Raw genomic sequence first — 21,528 nt, 5'->3', positions numbered from 1 at the left:
ACAAAAGCAAAGTAAACAGCGACAGCTTTTTATGTTGTTGAAACATCAAGGAAGAGGTTCCACGCCAGCCTCATGACATAATTATTTTGTCTTTAAAGGAAAGGTCTTCTCTCACGCTGCCCACTGCTGCCTCAACCCAACTGTGTTTAAAAATTGGACAGGTTTCATGCTTTTACTCCCAAATGCTGCTGAAGCCAATTTTTCAGGCAAAGAGGTAACACATTTTTAAACCTCCTCATTCTCATATCTCTTTTATGTATTTTCATCCTTACCCAGAAGAGGATTTAACTGAAGCTTAAGTCCAACACAGGGACCTAGCAGTTCTTTATTCAACATTGTGTATCCTTTTTCTCTTAAGGCACTCAATGTTTTAGATATTTCAAACCCAACCAGAACTGGCCTTCCTTTGTTCTCAACCCTTCATTGGTGAAAGGCCTGTGCAAAATTCTTTCATTCAGAGACTGCTTTTCTTGTATTATCTCCTTAAGTTGTAAAATATTAAAATTCTATTTCTCTTTTTATTGTATTCATAAGAAATATGAGCATCTAATACCTCTCATTGTGTTACTTCACCATCATTTCCATAGAAACATTGTCTCTGCTGATACCATTTATTAGAATATATTTTCAAAAGATTGTACTGATTGTCTATCAATTTAAATATTATAACACCAGTACAACTTTTGTAATTTTAAGCCTATGCAAATCTTAGGAGCACTATTACTCTCTTTTTGTAGAGAGAGGACTGATTTTCTATAGACCTCTGTGCTGAAGGGGTAACTGAATTGTGAAAGCTGGTTACATAAGTGGAGCCTGCAAATGAGAAAATTAGATGCAGACATTGTAAGTGGAGAGTTAACCATTAAGATGGACTTACAAATGTAAGAACTTGTGATCAAAAACTAACCTTTAAAATTTGCTAGGGAGCTTTAAGAAATAACTGATTAAAACATCTCTGCATGGTCACACCTGCAAAACTAATCTTGCAGTAATATTAGTGGCCAAAGAAATTGTGGTTCAATAATTTTCAAGAATATCGTAGGCTGTCTTCAATTATACGAATAGTAACATATATTAGTACATAAAATCTAATACACTCAAAATTTTAAGTTGTCTTAGCTCAATCTTTTGTAAATTATTTTGCTTTCTTTCTCACAAAAGAAAATTCTTATCCACACGCTCACAAAATGCTTTCTGCTATGTAATTCTGAATTAAGGGCCCATGTGTCAATGATCATCAACAACACTATCATTAAACACTACATGGCTATGCATAATTACTTCATTAGAATACAGAATTAGACTGAATTACCTATATTCCTACTTATAAGAGGAAGATGCTTTCAAAAATAAATTAAACACGTATATATGTAAAAGGAAGTAACAGAGAGGAGGAACAGAAAGTATCTTCCTCTGCTGAGGAAGATGACTGGATTAGTTTAAGTGAAAGTGAAAGTGAAGTCGCTCAGTCGTGTCCGACTCTTTGTGACCCAGTGGACTGTAGCCCACCAGGCTCCTAAGTCCATGGGATTTTCCAGGCAAGAGTACTGGAGTGGGTTGTCATTTCCTTCTCCAGGGGATCTTCCCAATCCAGAGATCAAACCTAGGTCTCCCGCATTGCAGGCGTACGCTTTAACCTCTGTGCTACCTCTGAGCAAAAATCGACACTTGTGAGGAAGAACAGAGGCGAGGCCACATGGAGAGCACAGATAAAAATTTAGACACAATCAGGGCATACCAAGTATGAACAGGTCAATTCCTCTGTGGATGCCAGACTAACTTGTATTTTCCCTTAGTTACAACCCAGCTACACCATCCTCCAGTGGAACACACCAATAAGCCTGCCACAAGATAGGTGGATTTTCATGGCACATAAGCATAATGTAAAGATGGTTAGAAAGTACTCATTTAACGCAGTGAATCTCAAGGTGTGATCCCCTCACCAAGTACTAGCATCACTATCACCTGGGAACTTGTGGGAAATTCACATTCCCAGGTACCACTCCAGACCTACTGAATCAGAAACATGTCTCAATAAGCCTCCAGGTGATCTGGATGCTGGCTAATGTTTGAGATCCACTGCTGTAGTCTATCTTCCTGCTTCAACAATGACCTTTGTATGGTATTCCATATACAGAAAAGCTAGTAAATGTTGGAAGACAAACTTCTATGTCTGAAAATTTCCTCTGACTCTCCCAGTATCATTAAATTTCTAATGAAGTAAATCCTTTATTTTCCACCCTGTGGATACAAAATCCCTGATTATTCTAGTACCTTTCTGGCACACTTCTTATCAGAGACTTCCATAGGTTCCAAACTGTGAGAAAATCCAGTGATACCTATTTATTTTGGGATTCAGGATACTGCAAAATAGGTTTCCTCTCGTTTTTTAACACAATCCCAAGAATTCTACTCTCTTATCCCCAGACATTTCTAATGTGAGATCTTTGCTTAGGTTACTTCTCTCTAGAAAAATAAGCTTTGTTCTCCAAGCCATTTCCAGCTTTTTCAATTTACTCCTTGATTCTAACTCTAGAACAACCACATCATCCTCATTAAGTCTACTTCATTTTAATAGATAATCTGCTCCCCATTCACTGAACTCAGTCGTATGGTCTCTTTTACTGCTCTTAGAGCAAAGAGCTGAACTGGGACTCTGAGATCAGACAGAATCTTTGCTCTACTGCCAATAGTGATATTATCAGCAACCTTCTATTTTTTTTAAACAAAATTCTATAGTAACTAATGTCATTTCTCAGGATTGTTGCAAAGATAATAAAAGATAACACAACATAATGCTTAATTAAAATACACGCACTCAGAAAATATAATATCTTAATCATTCAAATATCTTAATCATTACCATTGTTATACTTTGGGTATTTAATATCTTGGTGTTAGTCTGTTAGACTACCATAGCAAGGTGCCAAAAACTAGGAGGACTAAACAATCAAAACTTACTGTCTCACAATTCTGAAAGCTAGAATTGTCAGACCAAGGAGTCAGCAAAACTCCTTCAGTTCTTCTGAAAGTTGCAAGGAAGGATCAGTTCAACGCTTCTCACCCAACTTCTGCTGGTTGCTGGCAATCTTTGGTATTCCCTGACTTATAGAAAATAACTCTGATGTGTCCTTCATCTTCACATGGCAATCTCACTGTGTCTGTATCCAAGTTTCCTCTTTTTGTAAGGACACAAGTTATTTGAATTAATACTCAGGCTAGTGAACTCCTGTTAACTTGGTTACCTCTGTAAGGACCATATCTTCAAGGTCACATTGTGAAGTACAGAGAGTTCAACATATAAATTTTGAGGCAATTCAGCTCCTAAAATATATATTAATTTCCATCTTTAATTTTATACTATCATTTTTTATAATGATTTATTCTCTAAACTGGAGTATAGGCCTCCAAAATGTATTGTCTTACATTTAAAAAGTACTATTTTAATCAAACAGAATTGTGCTTTATACAGAATTGAATATGTGCTTCTTAGAGGGAAAAAAAGTGCTTCATTAGTGAAACAGCTTCATGAAAAGATTCTCTGAATGAATTTTAACCTAGTATACATGATAGAACAGTCAAATTATAACAACGCCTATGTTCACCTAACACCCTTTAAAAAGAACCCAAGACATAGTCAAAACTAATATTACTCAAGTTTTAATATGGGATGAATTAAGATAAGATGGAAATATACCTATTGCTTTGGAAGTATCTAACACAGTATAGATTTTCATCCATTTCTGCTTCATTGAAACCCAGGAAGTACTAGAAATTTTGTGATTTAAACTGTTTTCCAACCTTACCTTCTGGTGTTTCCCAGGAAAATACAAGAACACCGACTGAGTAAATAAAAAGGCTTAAATCCTAGGGTTTTTTTTTCCAAGTTAAATTTCTTTGTCCACAGGGACTCAGTCCCTTGCCTTTAATTACATTGATGATGTTATTTGCAATTTTTCTGAGGTTCTCAAAGTAATTTTTCCTGTTTCCAAGATAAGCTTTGTTTCTTTTTATACCAGGTAGTAGGGGGTGATCTGTTCCTTTCATCATCATTAATGTAGATTGCTTGAAATATTCACCTATCTAATGTCCGGCTTTTAAAATCTTAACAATTTCTCATGCCTCTATCCAAGTGGTTCTCAAATTTAGATCTTTATTAGAATCTTTTGAAGAGATTCGAAAATGTTATCTAGACCAGACTTTTCTAAACTCATTAAATTAGAATCTCTTTGGAAGAAGCCAGGCATTGTTATTTTCTGAATCTCCCCAGTTGATTCTATTGTGCAGTTTCTACCTTTCGCAAAGTTAACAATGCCATCTTGGTCCTTGGAATTCCACTGTTCTCTATTCCATGGCAAAACTTGTTCAATAAACTTTTTTAGTCCCTCATATTTTTTTGGTCAGTTGGCACTTTTAGATTAAACTACTAATAAGCCCAAAACATGCTTATTCTTCTTTAAACAGCATCCATATAATGCATAGGCTTGCTGCCAGAGATATTTTACTTTATTATGGCTAAGAAAAGGAGTAGAATTATTTCTTAACCCATCAGCATAGAGCTTGAGATAATTTACAAAATAATGAAGGATTTTCCCTTTTTGTACCACTTTATCATTATTATTTTTTGAGGGAATATTTCAAATGATCAAGAATGACCACACATTGTCTTAAAATAGACATCACCAGTCACTATTGATCTCTACTTCCTTTTGGCAGTAGTTCTTATTTCTCTTTCTTTATGACCCTCCCTAAAATTTCCTGCTTGACACTAGTCTTTAAAAGTTCCAATGCCTGACTTATCATCAATTGGACAGTTTGGGAAAATGTGTTAGTCCCTCCAATCACCAGGAAATGTGGAGTTGTCTCATTTCTTTGAGAAGGACCCATAGAGGGAGCAGTCCAGTAAACACCCAGAAGCCCAAGTAACACTATGAGTAAGGATAGTTGGAGAGCCTCTCCCTACAAGTGACAAATGAAGGATAGATGGAGGCTTACCAAAATTCCACCTACCTTATTTTATTCCCCACCCCCCAACCTGATTAAGTTACTTCATAGCTGATTCAGAGTATTGAGCAATTTGCTCTGTCACTGGGCTTTGTGATACCAGGTCCAATGGTGCATACAGGGTCTGTGTTAAATGGAGATGCTCTATGGAGCTTCTCTCCATTTCCAGGGGAAGAATACTTGAAAAGAAGCTCCTTACTCTTTACTGGATTTGTAGAGACTTAATGTTGCACAATGGAACACAATAAACGCCCCTGTGACCTGAGTTACCCTTTAAGTACTGGGTATCCTCTGTCCCACTATCCATAAAATCATGCCTGCTCAGTAGATTCATTTGTGCATGGAACTATCTCCTATTGTTATTTCTAGTTTTTCGAGAATGGACACCAGAGAGTCTTTGAATTCATTGTAATTTTTATTTTATAATGACATAGAACATATAGCAACCCAAATATCCATCAGTAGAAGTAGGCATGAATAAGTTGATGGTATATTTATTCAGTGGGATATTGTATAAGTATTTAAAAATTCATGTGAATAGACTCGACATATCAAAGTAAGCTAAATTTAGAAAACATAATGTGTGAAACATGCAAGTTGAAGAATTATGTGTAGAGTATAATATCTGTTGTATCATATTATGTAATTTTTATGAAGACATACACATTCAGCAAAATATAGTACCATTGCTGGTACTATAGTTTTTTCATCAAAAACTCAAGTCTGTGATTATGGCAGGAAATGTAAGAGGTGCATGGTATGATGGTGAGGAGTTACACAAAGAACATCAACTCTAGCTGGAATCTCATTTCATTAAAAACAGGAAAAGGAATAAATTCATCAGGTTAAGATAAACTCTCGTATGGGAATCTATCCATACTTCTTATATCATTTTTTTTGTACTATGCCTCATTAAAATATTTTAAAATAATAAAGCACTTTTTTAAAATAATAAATTAATGCCAAGAATAACAATATATTTCAGTTTTATTGATATTTGCTAATTTGTTATTTAGAGAGTTATGAAGCTTGATTAGATGATTCAGTTGGTTACTGAGAATTATACAGTGCTGCTATTACTGGCTTTTAAAAAGAGAAATATTGTTATCTGACTCAGTGCATTCAAAGAAGTCTAATGTAAAATCAGTTGATGAAATAAATAATCTCTTATGGTCTAGTGATTAAGATGATTATTATTTTCTATGTAAAATATTCTAGATTCACAAGGAAAAAGCACTTTCAATTACAAATGTACGTAAATTTGTAGTGATATGATTTTCACTTTACACAGTGACACAGTACAAGGCAACATTTATGTCACAACAGCCCTAGCACTTGCTCTACCATTATATTAATTAGCATGGGATGTTTATATGCTAACTGGTTTCTCAAGTGTATTTATTACCCTTAGATTTATTTCTCTGTCAAATGTCACCAAAGTAACCAAACAATTCTGTCCTTTTGAGTTTGCTAATCAGGACAGCTTCTACCTTTCACTAGTTGGCACTTTGCTCTTCGGTCCAAGGAACCACGTAAGGCTTTATACTTTTCCAATTAGATAACTATTTAGTTGGGGTCTTCAACTTTGCATGCTCACTAAAACTTTTCAGGCCCCACAAGACACCTCATTTAGTGAGTCCCCGAATAATTTCTTTTCCTAAGAATAGTACCTCTCTCTTGAACTTGAAGCAGAGAGCAGAAGTTGCTAGTGATCACCTGTCTGAAATGGTGTTCCACTCCAAATGATATCAGAGAATAGCAGAACACTCAGAATAAATTTTAGATTATATGGAAACATCTTGAAACCTACAAGATTTGTCATATATGTTACAAATCTGATTATGAACTATATAGCTGGAAATGACTCTGCACAACCTCATTCAATAGACAGGTAAATTTACAAGTTCAAATAGGAATCTTTAAGCAATATTATATTGGATCAGAAAAAAGTGACCCCTATAGAAACAACCAAGTTTAACTATGTTAGACTGTGTTGACATTCTCTCTAACTTTGCATACTGATGTGGTAAGTTTCCTAAATTTTCAACCTATCTTTGATATGTTTATGTAATCATCATAAATCTGTGACTTTGATGATAACCATTTCATATCTCTGGACCTCGACAACTACACCTGATTAGTGATGGGATATAGAGGTCTTTTTCAGCTTTACTATGTCATAGTGAAGAAATAGTCACTTTAAAGTTATCTTAATGGATTCTGAAAATTCTAACACTTGCATATTTGTTTAACCTCAGTGGAGATGACAGTATTTATGCCAACCCTCAAGATCACAGGTGAACAGTGCAGGAAGGGCCTACCACCACCCACCCTCAGATCAGAGTAGCCTGGAAGAAATTTTTTCAGAAGCCACTGTGAAATAAATACACATTTATGGCTTTCATAATATGAGCCCCCTCCATCATCTCAATTTAATTGCCATGGAGTTGGATTAAAGTGCACTGGGAAGACCCAGAGGGATGGGATGGAGAGCGAGGTGGGAGGGGGGATCAGGATAGGAAACACATGTAAATCCATGGATGATTCATGTCAATGTATGGCAAAAACCTCTACAATATTGTAAAGTAATTAGCCTACAACTAATAAAAATAAATAGAAAAACTTTTTAAAAAATAAATTAAATAAATACTCTCAAAGACAAAATAAATAAATAAAGTGCATGCTAGGAAAAAACTGTCATATAACATAATAGCTGGGCAAGGGGTCTCTCTGCCCTTTCCTTTGTTCATGGATAACTTCAGCCCTGTACACTTACCTCTCCTGGTGAGGAATCCCTATAAGACAGAGGAGGAGGAGAGAGAAAGCAAACATTTTCCCTGAAAATTTAGAGGCACACTTGGTCTAAACCGTTCACCTAACATCCTCTCTAGGAAGAACTGTTTACTGGCAGAATTTATTGTCCCTCACTAAAATTACTGAAAAGCAGATGTTTAGCCCTCTCCTCATTCACACTAAGGTTCTCTGTAGTCTCACCATAGCCCAGCACTTGTCCTTATTAGTGACCCACTAGTACCAGCACTCCTGCCCAGGGAGTGGAACAGAGAAAAGCAGGCAAGTAGGGATTGAGCTACTCTAGGGGCAAATATCCTCCCATGTTTAATCCTTTTTCTTGGAAACCTGGATATATATACTTTCTGGGTCTGTAACTATCCAGATGCTTGACTTCACATAAGTTTTCAGGGGAACAGTGGTGGCCCTCAGCTTAGTCCTTATGGGTTCCACTGCCCGCACCCAGCAGAGTATCCGTACCTTTTGGTACAAATAAATGTTCGTTTCGAATCTGCGACGCAGGAGACCTGGGTTGGATCTCTGGGTCTGGAAGATCCCCTGGGGGGATCACAAGAGGACGACTGAGCATGACAGCCTGCTCCAGTATGCTTGGTGGGAAATTCTCACGGTGATTCAGCATGATGCATGATTAGAATCTGCGATGTCAGTCAGTTTCTTTTTGATGACAGAGATGAAGCAGTAAGTCCTGAAACTGATTAGTGGACCAGAAACGCGCTTAATGAAGTCCTTCTTAGGGTCCATTTTTCTCATCATGAAGGGTGGTCAGTGAGTTTGTACAACTCAGCTCATCACTCATCATTATAATATGTACCAGATAGAGTTTCACTCAAACAATGTTAGCTATCATTATGTGAAATTAGATATGAAATAAATAGTGCCACCACCCTCTTCTCCATTTATTCTTCTTAAGATATGGATTCCAATAACTCTTGCAGAGTACTGAGTGCCTTTAGTATATGCAGCCAGGCCAACTTCCATTTGAATATGCATAGCTGCTTTAGCATCTCACTGATACCTAATTTAAACCTTTGTTTACATGTATACAAGGTCCAAATATTTCTGTGGTTTTCAGAAATTAAGAGTATGATAACATTGTGCTCACATAAATAAAATTTACAGGTTGTAGTAGCCACTTCACATATAAGCAGTAATTAATTATTTATGATACTTTTTCTCAGGCAAAGGCCATGAAGTCAATATAAAAAAAATTAAAACTATAGTATGTTTTTCATTAATAATATATGATATCTCAGAAAGTTATATATTAAAAAAGAGAAACAGATGAAAGTAAGAAGAAAGTTTAAAAGACTTATTTTGATCATGTGATCTTATAGCCTCAATCAGAAAAGATCTCATGTCAAGAATTCTATTTTGGCATTGTCCTTTTTGGTATCTTGGGAAAAAATTCTACAATTCCTTAAATATTAGGGAAAGAACTGTGAAATATTTATATCTTTCAAAATTAAAAAATAAGAATATTTCATGTAGGTGTCATCATTTCTGTAAGGATCCACTCTCAATAATACTCATCACATTCTTGGAAAACTCAACAGTCCCCTTTTCCATTTACTTGTCAGTTTCATATGTTAAGGTGGTTAACGAAGGGCTGTAATAAGAGTACATATCTAATCATAATACTCTCAACTCCACCCACATGTAAATGAAGCCATGACTTTTTTTCCCCCTATTTTTAAAGTAAATTAATATCAGTGTTTTATTTTTAAATATATCTTTTTATAGCAATTCCAACTATCAGGTGTAGATTAAAGAAATATATGCAAGTTCCATGAATGAAATCCCAGTCTTTATAAGGTTTATCCAATTTCCTAGGTAGAACCAATGTTATAGAAATCTGGTCTTCTATGGACACAAAAGTGTTTCACTTTGAGTGCTGTTACCTGTCCCAAGATGAGGAGTTTCTACTGGATTTGCGTATATTCCTTTGGGAAGATCATGTAGATTGTCTCAGAGTGGGAGATGGGGTTTCCACCAAGGCTATCAGAGAGACCAGTCAACATTTTCATTCAGTTACCATCCATGTTCATCAGGAAAACAAAGAAAAAACTATGCAGCTTCTGTGACAATAATATTATTACACCATTACTGCAATAACTACTAAATTCATGGAAACATTTCTACATCCATTCAAAGGGTAATGTTCTGATATGAAGAATAACAATATTCCCGTCATGTTTCAGTACATAAATATGATATAGATCATAACTTCTGGGTAGACTCACAGCCCTGGGATATCATCATACCATAGTGGATTTTTAAGATAGCAAAAAAAAAAAGGAAAACCCTATAAAATATAGGTTGATGATACTGCATCATCTGTCAAAGCTCTGGAAATAAGTGGTTCCGCTATAAGAAATCTTCAGATATACAAATTGCCGAGTGTATTAGAGAAGTCAAACAAAAGAAAAAAGTCTTTTTGGCCAAAATAAGTAGTATTTATTATAGAATAAGATTTTTGGTAAATGAACAAATATCCATGACTTTTTGGCCAAAATAAGTAATATTTATTATAGAATAAGATTTTTGGTAAATGAGCAAATATCCGTGACTCTCTGGTTAGGCTATATTTTGAAAAAACTAATGACAGAAGCTCCAGTGGCACAATCGGTTAGCACGTGGTACTTATACGAAAGAACTAATGACAAAATGAAATAGACAAGTGTGGTATTTAACTCAGTACATAACTCATCGATTAAGAATTTCAATAAGAATCTGGTTGGTGAAAATAAAGGAAAGCATTTAAAACAGTTTCATTTATTATTTAGTTCTATAAATAGGAGTATATCTGTTTATTGACTTAATTATTCACTTCTCAAGAACTTCATTGAGTATATTTAAAACCAAAATGAATATTCAATGAATGTAAAATATATCAGTAAACTAAATGTGTACCCAGGGTTTATCAACTGTGATGACTATTTTAGAAAAATTACACATTTATGCATTTGCTGCTAAATCTTGTTATTTTTAAATAAATGAACTTGCCAGAAAGAGAGAGACAGGAGTTATGAAAGAAAAAAATCCCTGCAGCCATTATCCAATTTATTCTCTAGATTTCCCCTTCCCTAGTACCTTACTGAATGCTTTGGCCACATCTTTGTTCCGAAGGCTGTATATAAGGGGATTCAGCATGGGAGTGAGGATGGTGTAGAAGGTCGATACCATTTTATCCTGGGTTGGGGAACGATTAGAATTGGGTCTCATATATATGAACATAGCTGCTCCATAATACATCCCCACAACAATAAGATGTGAAGTACAGGTGGTGAAAGCCTTGTGCCGACCCTCCCCAGAACTCATGCGAATGACGGTGATAATTACACGTGTGTAGGAGATGATGATGAGTGACAAAGGGAGGAGGAGCATTACTACACAACAGATGAAAATAAGTGTTTCGAATGTGGAAGTATCCGTGCATGAGAGATGTAGGAGTGCTGGGACATTACAGAAGAACTGAGCTATTTCTCGGGATCCACAATAGGAGAAAGACAAAGTAGCAGCTAACTCAACTATGCCATCAAAGGCACCAAGGAACCATGAAGAGGCAGCCATGAGTCCACAGAGTTTCCAGTTCATGAGATTGAAATACTGAAGAGGATAGCAAATGGCAGCATAGCGGTCATAGGCCATGACAGCCAACAGGAAGCACTCTGCACCAAGGAGAGACACATAGAAAAAGATCTGGGCTTCACATCCTGCTACAGAAATGGACTTCCTGCCAGACAGGTAGCTGTGGGCCATCTTGGGTACAGTGGTGCAGATGAGCATGAGGTCCATGAGGGAGAGCTGGCTGAGGAGGAAGTACATGGGGGTGTGGAGTCGTGTGTCCAGGTAGATGAGGAGAACCATGAGGGTGTTTGCCAAGAGCGCCATTGTGAAGATGCCCAGGACCAGAGAGAAGAGAAAGATGTGAGTGGGCGTGTAACTAAAAATTCCCATCAAGATAAAGTCAGGGTTGAATGTCTGATTCTCCCACTGCATAATAAATGTCTTCTTTATCGAGAAGCAGAAGAAGTCACAAACGTTGACTACCCGGGTTATTATTTATTCATCATCCTCTCTATGTGTGGTACGCTGGTAAACCAACATACATGATATGGTCAGGCTTGAAAAAGAATGAGCAGAGATTTTGCAATCAGGTGGCATTAATCACACTCAAGCTCCACCACTGCCAACCTACATGTCCTCTGACGAGTTACTTCTCTGTGCTTTATTTTACTTCCTTTACAAGGCAGAAATAACTTCTTAATTGAGTTGCTGTAATTATTAAATAAGATATCAATGCAAACCACAGCATCCAGACAGAGCGTATGACTCCTCAAGAAATAAGCATTTTGAATGCCATTGCCTATATAGTAAGGCAACTAATAATCTGTTACTTCTAACAGATATCAACATTTGCATTTATATAACTTTGTGCACCAGACTTAAAGATCAAACAGGACTGCTAGTTAAACAATTGTACAGAAGATGAACCTCCAGTGTAGAATAATTGGTAAATCATTTGAAGTAGCTGATGCATCATGATTAGGTGACTTAGTTGTAAATGAAGCAGTAAAAAAATAAAAGTTATCATTTATGAAAAACAATAATATAGGTGGAGAGAGGGGGGAAATTTATCATTTATGTCTCAATTTGAGAAAGGTAGCATGTTGAGATTTCCTTTCACATTCACAAAAATGAGGAAGCTTTAAGAAGGTGTATGAAGGTACCCAAACTCCATAACTTGTGGTTATGCTAAATTTCATTAATTAGTATTTAATGACACAAAAGGAAGAAAGAAATGTCTTGATATATGTCTATCAGTGTGAGTGAGCCAAGACCAACTTGTGTTTAGAGGAAAATGGAACTATTTTACAAAGGATTAGACAAAAGCAAAGTAAACAGAGACAGCTTTTTATGTTGTTGAACCATCAAGGAAGAGGAACCCAGGCAACCTCGTGACATGATTTATTTCATCATTAAAGGGAAGGTGTTCTCTCAGGCTGTCCACCATTGACTCAACCCAACCATGTTTAAAGATTGGATGGGTTTTGTGCTTTTACTCCCAAATGCTGCTGAAGCCAATTTTCACTGGTCCTGGTCTAAATGTCTCTGGCTTCTCTAGTGCATCTCCAGCCCAAGAAATTTTTCAAGCGAAGAAGCAGGATATTTTTAAAACCCTTTATTCTCACTTTACTTTGTTTCTTCATCCCTACCTAGAGGAGGATTTAACTGCAGCTTAGGTCCAGTTCGAGGACCTAGCCGCTCTTTATTCATCACTGTGTATCCTTTTTTTCTTAAAGTGGGCCCCTCAACATTTCAGATATTTCAAGTCCAGCCAGAAATATGAGTATCTATTATGTCTCACTGTATTACTTCACCATCCCTTCCATTGGGCAAATATTGTCCCTGCTGCAACATTTACTGGAATATCTTTTCAAAAGATTGTACTGATTGTCTATGAATTTAAATAGTATAACACCAATACAACTCTTGTAATTTTAAGTCTATGCACTATTACTCTCTTTCTGTAAAGATAGGACTGATTTCCTACAATCTTCACCCTGAAGCGGTAGCTGAATTGTGAAAGCTGGTTTGTTAAGTGGAGCCTACAAATGAGAAAATTGGATGTGAGCATTGTTAATGGAGAGTTAACCGTTAAGATGGACTTGGTGTACACCTAAACGAGGAGAGCTTTATGTAGGAGTGCCAACACCCGAGGAGAAGCCTTAATCTTCTGAGTCAATTTGATTGTTGTCTTAGAGAGAAGTACCAGTTTAATTTTTTGGCTTCCAGGTATGCCCTTGGCTGCCAATTTCTCTGCATGATGAGTAGGGGTGGGAGAGAATGGTGGTGGGGCTGATTAGAATGGCGTTCTTTAAACAGATCTTCAGTTAATGTCTTTTCACAGGGGATCTTTGAGTATGATTCAGGACTGCCTCAGTTTCTGGTTTGTTTTGTTCATCAGATATCCATGTGTTTTGATCCTTCCATGTATTCCTTGTAATATTTAGCTTGCTGATCATCTCTTCCTCCTTAATCATTGTCCTCACTTATTTTTTCTTTTCTTTTTAATTAGTTTTTATTGGAGTATAGTTGCTTTACAATGTTGTGTTCATTTCTGCCTTACAAGAAAATGAATCAGCCTGACATGACATATATGCCCTCCTTTTTTGACTTCCTACCCATTCGGTTCACCACCCGTTCAGTTAAGTAGTGTTTCCTGCGTTATACAGTATGTTCTCATTTGTTATCAATTTTATACATAGTATCGATAGTATACATGTGTCAACCCCAATCTCCCCGTTCCTCTCACCCTACTTTTCCCTTTGTATCCACTCATTAGTTCTCTGCAGCTGGGTCTGTTTTTTTGCTTTTCAAATAGGATCATCTATACCATTTTTCTAGATGCTTATTGCTACATACACTCCTTAGTATTTTGGGCTGGAAAACTCCTAGCACTTTCTCAACACAGTTCTACAATATCATTTATCAAATTGCATTGTTATAATTATTATATATGTATCTTTGGATACAAAGGTATATGCACATGTAAGTTCTCATCTGGGGGAGACATACATACATTGTTGCCAGTGTCCTTATCCATTTCTTTATTCTATTTTCTGAAAATATTTATAACCACAGTCTTCCTTCATTCTTTAACTGTACATCTAATCATAAAAAGCAATTTTAGGTTTTTCTCTTTTTTTTATTCCCAAAGAATCAGTCACATAGTCATACAAATTTGTTATTAAACTTACTCTCTCAGTGACTTCCCTATTGGGTCAATGATTAAGACTCCCCGCTCACAATGCAGAGGCCATGAATTCTGTCCCTTGGTCCAGGAACTAAGATCCCACCTGTCCCTGGCTGATGCGGCTACTGAACCTACGTGCTCTGGAGTTCATGCGCCACAACTAGAGAGAAGCCAGGACATTGCAATGAACAATCCAGAACGCCACAACTAAGACCCAGCGCAGCCAAAACAATAATTAATTAACAAGAAAAAGCAGCTCTCTCATTCATACAAAAGCATCTGTTCTTATAGTCATAATCCAAATCCTAATTATCACATGTTAATAGCTATTGTACAAGCTAATTAATCTTTATTCTTTTTTTTTAATTTTTAATTTTTTATTTTTCAGTGGGTTTTGTCATACATAATCTTTATTCTTGAAGATTCTTGAGTTTCCAGCTCATCCTGCACATAGATATTAGTGGCCATTATTGTACTTCACAAACTCCAGAAACTTCAACTTAACATTCAGAGTGTTTAAGGATGTACTCTATTAACTAAATAAAATTTAAATTTCCACAGAAAATTTGTACTTAGTTCAAGCCAGCATATTACTGGTAATTATATATTTTAAGCAACAGTATTGAAAACATAAAATATGGCAAAAAGGCAGTTGGCATTGTTTTTCAATATTATACCAAGGCATTGTTTAACAAACTCTGCCAAGAATTTAATTCAAGAATGAACCCATGTTTGTATATGTGTCACTATTCCTAGGAACATATAGTGTTTCTTCATCCTTTACAAATAAAAGAATTTGTGATCAAAAACTCATCTTTAAAATTTGTTGGGAGCTTTAAAAAAGCAGATTAAAACATACTCTTTGTGGTCACACCTGAAAAACTACATCTTGCAGCAACCCAAAAAACTGTTGTTGAGTAATTTTCAGGAACATACTAGACTGTCTTTAGTGATACAAATAGCATTACAAAGGGTTTTCTATGGTGTGTGTTAATCACTCAGTCGAGTTCAACTCTTTGTGACCCCAGGGACTGCAGCCTGCCAGGCTTCTCTGTCCATGGGATTTCCCAGGCAAGAACACTGGAGTGGGTTGCCATTTCCTTCTCCAGGGGATCTTCCCAATCCAGGGTAGTGCACTCAATAATCTTAAATTATGTTAGTTCAATGTTTTGAAAAGTAGTTTACTTTCTTTCTCACAAAATAAAATCCACTTTCAGATGCTCACAAAATGCTTTCTGCTATGTAATCCTGAATTAAGGGCCCAAGTGTCATTGATCATTACAAACACTGCATCATTAAACACTACATGGCTATACCTAATTACTTCCTTAAAGTACAGATTAGACTGACTTACCTGTATTCTTACTTAAAAGAGGAGGATGCTTCCAAATATAAATTAAATACATATATATGTAAAAAGAAAACTGTAGGAGGAACAGTGAAAAACCTCTGCTGAAGAAGATGACTAAATTAGTTTAAATTTTGAGCAAATATAGATACTTGTGAAGAGGAGAGACCACATGGATAGCACAGATAAAAACAACATGATCAGGGCATACCAAGTAAGAAGCGGTTGATTCCCCTTGGGTGCCAAGGGTAAGTTGTATTTTCCCTTAGTTATAACCCAGCAACACCATCCGGCAGAACGCATAAAAAAGCCTGTCCCAGTACAGGTGGATTTTCATGGCATGTAAGAATGACTTAAGATGGTTAGAAAGTCCTCACTAAGTGCGGTGACTCTCACAACTTGATCCCCCAACCAAGTACTAGCATCAACATCACCTAGAAACTTGCAGGAAATTTACATTTCAAGGCACCACCCCAGTCCTACTGAACCAGAAATATGTTTCAATAAGCCTCCAGGTGATTTGGATGCTGGTTAACCCCTGGTGGTTCAGTCGGTAAAGAATCCGCCTGCAATGTGGGAGACCTGGGTTCGATCCCTGGGTTGGGAAGATCCCCTGGAGAAGGACATGGCAACCCACTCCAGTATTCTTGCCTGGAGAATCCCCATGGACAGAGGAGCCTGGCAGGCTACCTACAGTCCATAGGGTCGCAGAGTCTGACACGACTGAGCACATAATGTTTGAGAACCACTGCTGTAGTCCATTTTTCTGCCTTCAACGATGACCTTCTCATGGTATTCCACACAGAGAAAAGATAGTACATGTTGGAAGACAGACTGCTATGTCTGAAAATTTCCTCTCCCAGTAGCAACATTAAATTTCCAAGAAAGTAAATCCTTTAATTCCCATGCTCAGTCACATCCAACTCTCAGTGACCTCATGGATGGTAACCTGCCAGGGTCCTCTGTCCATGGGATTCTCTAGGCAAGAATACTGGGAGTGGGTTGCCATGTCCCCCTCCAGGAGATCTCCCTGACCCAGGGGTCAAACCCAAGTCTCCTGGGTCTTCTGCACTGCAGTCAGGTTCTTTACCCACTGAGCCATCTAGGAAGCCCACCTTTTTCAGTATCATTGAGTTATGTCACTCTCCTCATCAGAGACCTCCACAGGTTCCAAACTGACAGAAAATCTAATGACAACTCTTTCTTTTGGGGTTCAGGATACTGTGCAAGAGGTTACTTTCACCATCTCAAGAAGTTTATTCTCATTGTTTTTTTTTTTTTTTTTTAAAATACTATTTTAAAAAAACAATCCCTGAGAATTCTACTCTTTCATCCCCAAGTATTTCCAATGTGAGATTTTGGCTCAGGTTACTATGCTCATGAAGAATAAGCTTTGTTCTCCAAGTTGCCCCTAAGTTTTCAGTTCATTCCAAACTCTAGAACAACTACATCATCCTCATGAAGTCTATTTCATTAATAGACAATGCTCCCCACTCACTACACTCAGTCATATGGTCTCTTCTACTGCTTTTAGAGCAGAGAGCTGAACTGGGACTTTAAGATCCCACAGATCTGTGGTTGAATCACTGCTCTACTGCCGACAGCACTATTATAAGGAATTGTCTCTAAAAACAATTCTATAGTGAGACTAATATCATCTCTCAGGGTGACCATCTTAATCATTACCATTATTACATTTATGGAATTTAATCATATTGTATTTGCTTGCTACACATCCGTAACAAAGTACCAAAAACTAGGAGGATTAAACAATCAAAACTTACTGTCTCACAGTTCTGAAGGCTAGGCATGTCAGATCCAGGTGTCAGCAAAACTGATTCTTCTGAAGACTGCAAAAGAGTCAGTTTCATGGCATTCACCTCGCTTCTGGTGGTTGCTGACAATCTCTGCTCTTCCCTGGCTTGTAGAAAATAACCCTGACGTATTCCTTCATCTTCACATGGCAATCTCACTGTGTTTGTGTTTTTTTCCTAATTTCCTCTTTTTACAAGGATACTAGTCATTTCCATTAACACTCACCCTAGTGACCTTATTTTAACTACATTACCTTTGTTAGGACCACATCTCCAAATAAGGTCACATTCTGAGGAACTGGGACTTCAATATATAAATTTTGAAGAACACAATTCAATCATTGTGTTAATTATTTGATGTTAACATAAATTAATTCGTGTTAATTATAATGAAATTAAAATATATTAATTTTCATCTTTATTTGTATCCTATTATTTTGTATAACTAAACTAGTTTTAGGCCATCAAAATGTCTTAAGTTTTAAAAATACTATTTTCAAATTATTTTTAAATACTATTTTAATCAAACAGAACTGCACTTTACATGGGGTTTAATATGTCCTTTCTTAGGGGAAAATGTCTTGAATTAATTAAATAGTTCCATGAAGAGATTCTCTGAATGAGTTTTAAAATAGTGTTCATTAGATAACAAGAATGCCTTATATACATCATATCCTTTAAAAAGAACCCAAGGCCTAGCCAAGACTAATATTATTTAAATTTTAAATATGGGATGAATTAAGGTAGGCTAAGTTAAGAAGAAAATATGTCTACTGATTTGAAAGTATCTAACATAGTATAGGTTTCCATCTATTTCTACCTCACTGAAACCAAAAAGGTGTTAGAAATTTTGTAATTTAAACTTCTTTTTCCAATCTTACCTTCTAGTGATCCCCAAGAAGATACAATAGCTCTGACTGAATAAATAAAAAGGCTTACATTTCTAAGTTTTTTTTTTTTCCCCTAGTTAAATTTCTTAGTCCACGGGGATTTTGTCCCTTGCCTTTAATTACATTGATGAAGTTATCTTCATTTTTTTCCAAGGTCTTCCAGGTAATTATTCCGGTTTCCAGCATAAGCATTGTTTTTTACACCAGGTAGTGGAGAATGATCTCTTTCTTTCATCATTAATAATATAAACTGCTTGAAATATTCACCTAATGTCTGACTTTAAAAATCTTAACAATTTCTCATGCCTGTATGTCAGTGGTTCTTAACCTTAGATACTTATTACAGTCTTTTGAGGAGATTCAAAAAAATGTTTTCTAGGATCAGACCTTTCTGGATTCATTGAATCAGTGTCTCTTTGGAAGAAGTCAGGCCTTGCTATTTACAAAATCTTCCCTGTTGATTCTACTGTGAAGACTCTATTTTTCCCATTTAACAATGTCATCTTGGTCTTTGGATTTTGTTCTCTATTCCACAGCAAAACCTGTTTAATAATCTTTTCTCAAGTATTCTATTTCCTTTGTCAGTTGACATTTCTAGATTGAGCTACTAAAAAACCCCAAACATGCTCGTTCTTCATTAAACAGCTTTCATATAATGCATAGGCATGCTGCCAGAGATAATTTACTTTACTATGGCTAAGAAAAGGAGCAGAATTATTTGCTAACTCATCAGCATAGAGCTTGAGATGACTGCTGAGACGATGAGGGATTTTCCTTTTTGTACCTCTTTTTAAATTATTATTTCTTGGGGAATATTCTAAATGTTCAAGATGGCCACACATTGTCTTAAAATAGACATCATCAATCACTGTTGGTCTCTTTTCCTTTAATAGCAATGATTTAGATATTGGGCCCTCACTCATCAGTCATTACATTCTTAGTTCTTTCTTTGTACATCTCCCCCTAAAATTTCCTGCCTGACCCTAATAGAAATCTTCAAAAGTTCTGATTCAAATGCCTAATATTCATCCTCAATTGGGCAGTTTGGGGAGATGTGTTAGTTCCTCTGATCACCAGGAAACATGGAGGCATATCATTTCCCTGAGAAGAACCCAAGGAGTCAAATAAGCACTCAGAAGCCCCAGTAACACAATGTGTAAGAACAGTTGAAGACCTCTTCCCTGTAAATGACAAATGAAGGATACATGGAGGCTTACCAAGATTCTACCTACTTCATTTCATCTAAGTCCATGAAGTTACTTTGTAGCTGATTTAGATTATTGAGCAAGTTGCTCTGAAACTGGGCTTTATGATACCAGATTCAATGGTGCATAAAGTATCCATGTTCAGTAAAGATGCTCTATTGAGACTCTCAGTTCTCAGGGAAAGAATATTGGGAAAAACTTCCTCACTCTTAACTGATCTGTATAAAGACTTCATGCTGCACAATGGAACACAAAGAATGGCCATTTGAAAACTGCACTTCCCTTTAAATATTGGTTATCATTGGCCCACATTCCACAAAATTGTGCCTGCCCAGTAGACTGCTTTATCCATGGATATCTTCCACAGTCACTTCTGATCATCAGAGAATAAATACTAGTGAGGCTAGTGATGGGAAATGAATACTTAGAAATGGAGGCAGTATAGATTTTAAGCTGATGAATTCTGGAATGGGGGAAAAAGGAGAGAAAAACTAGCATATTAAGGGCAACCTAAACTTAAAAAAAAAAGACAGGGAATAAAAGGACATCTGCATTTTTTTGATGATGTGAGGGGAAAATGTTAATGAAAGAAATAAGTGAAAAATCCAGAGAGAGGTAAACAAGGAAGGTTCCAGAGGTTATTGGAGAGAATGCGCTTGGCATGTTAAATGAGCCAGGATATTTATTGCTTCAGGAGAAGAAAGGCAGGAGAGAGAGATTTGAAGTGGTCAGGAGGGCTCTGACTACCGGAGGTTTTTCTCCGTGTAGTCGACGACCTTATGGGGATGGTGGTGGTGGCTGAATAGGGATGGAGAATGAGGCCTGAGAGTGTGGGCTTATGACATTGACAGAGAAGCCAGGTCACGGCAGCAGTGACAGTTCCATACAACTCCTTTATCAGGCCCCTGCCCAGTCAGAACAACTGATCTGGTTTAAACAGCCTGTTGGCAAACCACGATATGGCCCTACTGCCCCCAAACAAACTGTCCTCATGTGTTCCAAAGCAGCACCAACTTCTCCACCTGGGAGACAGACTCCTCATTTAGAAGAGGTGTGGGATTCAACAGTGAGGAGGTCCACTTAGAATTCTGTATAAAAGACTTCGCTTTCTCAGGGGTATTAATGCAACTTTTCGAGCCAGAAAATCAAGACCAAGATTCTCGGGTCCAAGGGGGTTGCAGAGAATTTGAAAGTGGGTATAAAAGATAAAACACCAGGAGCTACTCCACGAGCCTTCTCTTCTCTGCATTAATTACCAGTTATTTGATGTAATCAGTCACTACTGATAGTAGGATCTCTATATCTCTATTTTTAGTGTCCTCTGCTGGGTGGAAAAGGATTCTTTCTGCAAGGGTTAACAGCCTTGCAGGCTCCCTCACTTTTAAGTTCAAGTCTCCATTTGGGTAGAGTAAGGACACAAGCTAACGTTCGGGGCGTGAAACAAGCAAGCTTCAGTTGCGTTACAAATCCACCCCACCCCCGTCATCCCGGAAGCAATGTGAACTATTTCAACTCCAGTGGCACGTGTGTGTCCTGGGAAGCACCTTTCCCTTCTGCTACCCCAGAGACAGTGGGGCACCATCCCTCCTCTACTTACTTGTAAGGGATATGACTAGTTTTTTCCAGAAATATTTCTCACCACAGCCCAGCATCACTTTAAGTGGGGGGGAATAAGCATGAAGGCCACAGGCCTTGAAAC

At 37.0% G+C, this 21,528-nt stretch overlaps 1 protein-coding gene across 1 annotated transcript; it reads right to left on the bottom strand.

The window, feature by feature from the left end:
• Positions 1-10,816: 10,816 nt before the first annotated feature.
• LOC136151637 (olfactory receptor 2M3-like) lies at positions 10,817-11,814 on the bottom strand. The gene has a single exon (XM_065912930.1). The coding sequence runs from the start codon at positions 11,812-11,814 to the stop codon at positions 10,876-10,878; it is 939 nt and encodes a 312-aa protein (XP_065769002.1). The 3' UTR covers positions 10,817-10,875.
• Positions 11,815-21,528: the final 9,714 nt, after the last annotated feature.

The sequence above is a fragment of the Muntiacus reevesi genome, chromosome 20 (assembly GCF_963930625.1).
Source record: "Muntiacus reevesi chromosome 20, mMunRee1.1, whole genome shotgun sequence".
In the NCBI taxonomy this organism is placed as follows: Eukaryota; Metazoa; Chordata; class Mammalia; order Artiodactyla; family Cervidae; genus Muntiacus; species Muntiacus reevesi.
This window is presented reverse-complemented; position numbering and strand designations above follow the sequence as displayed.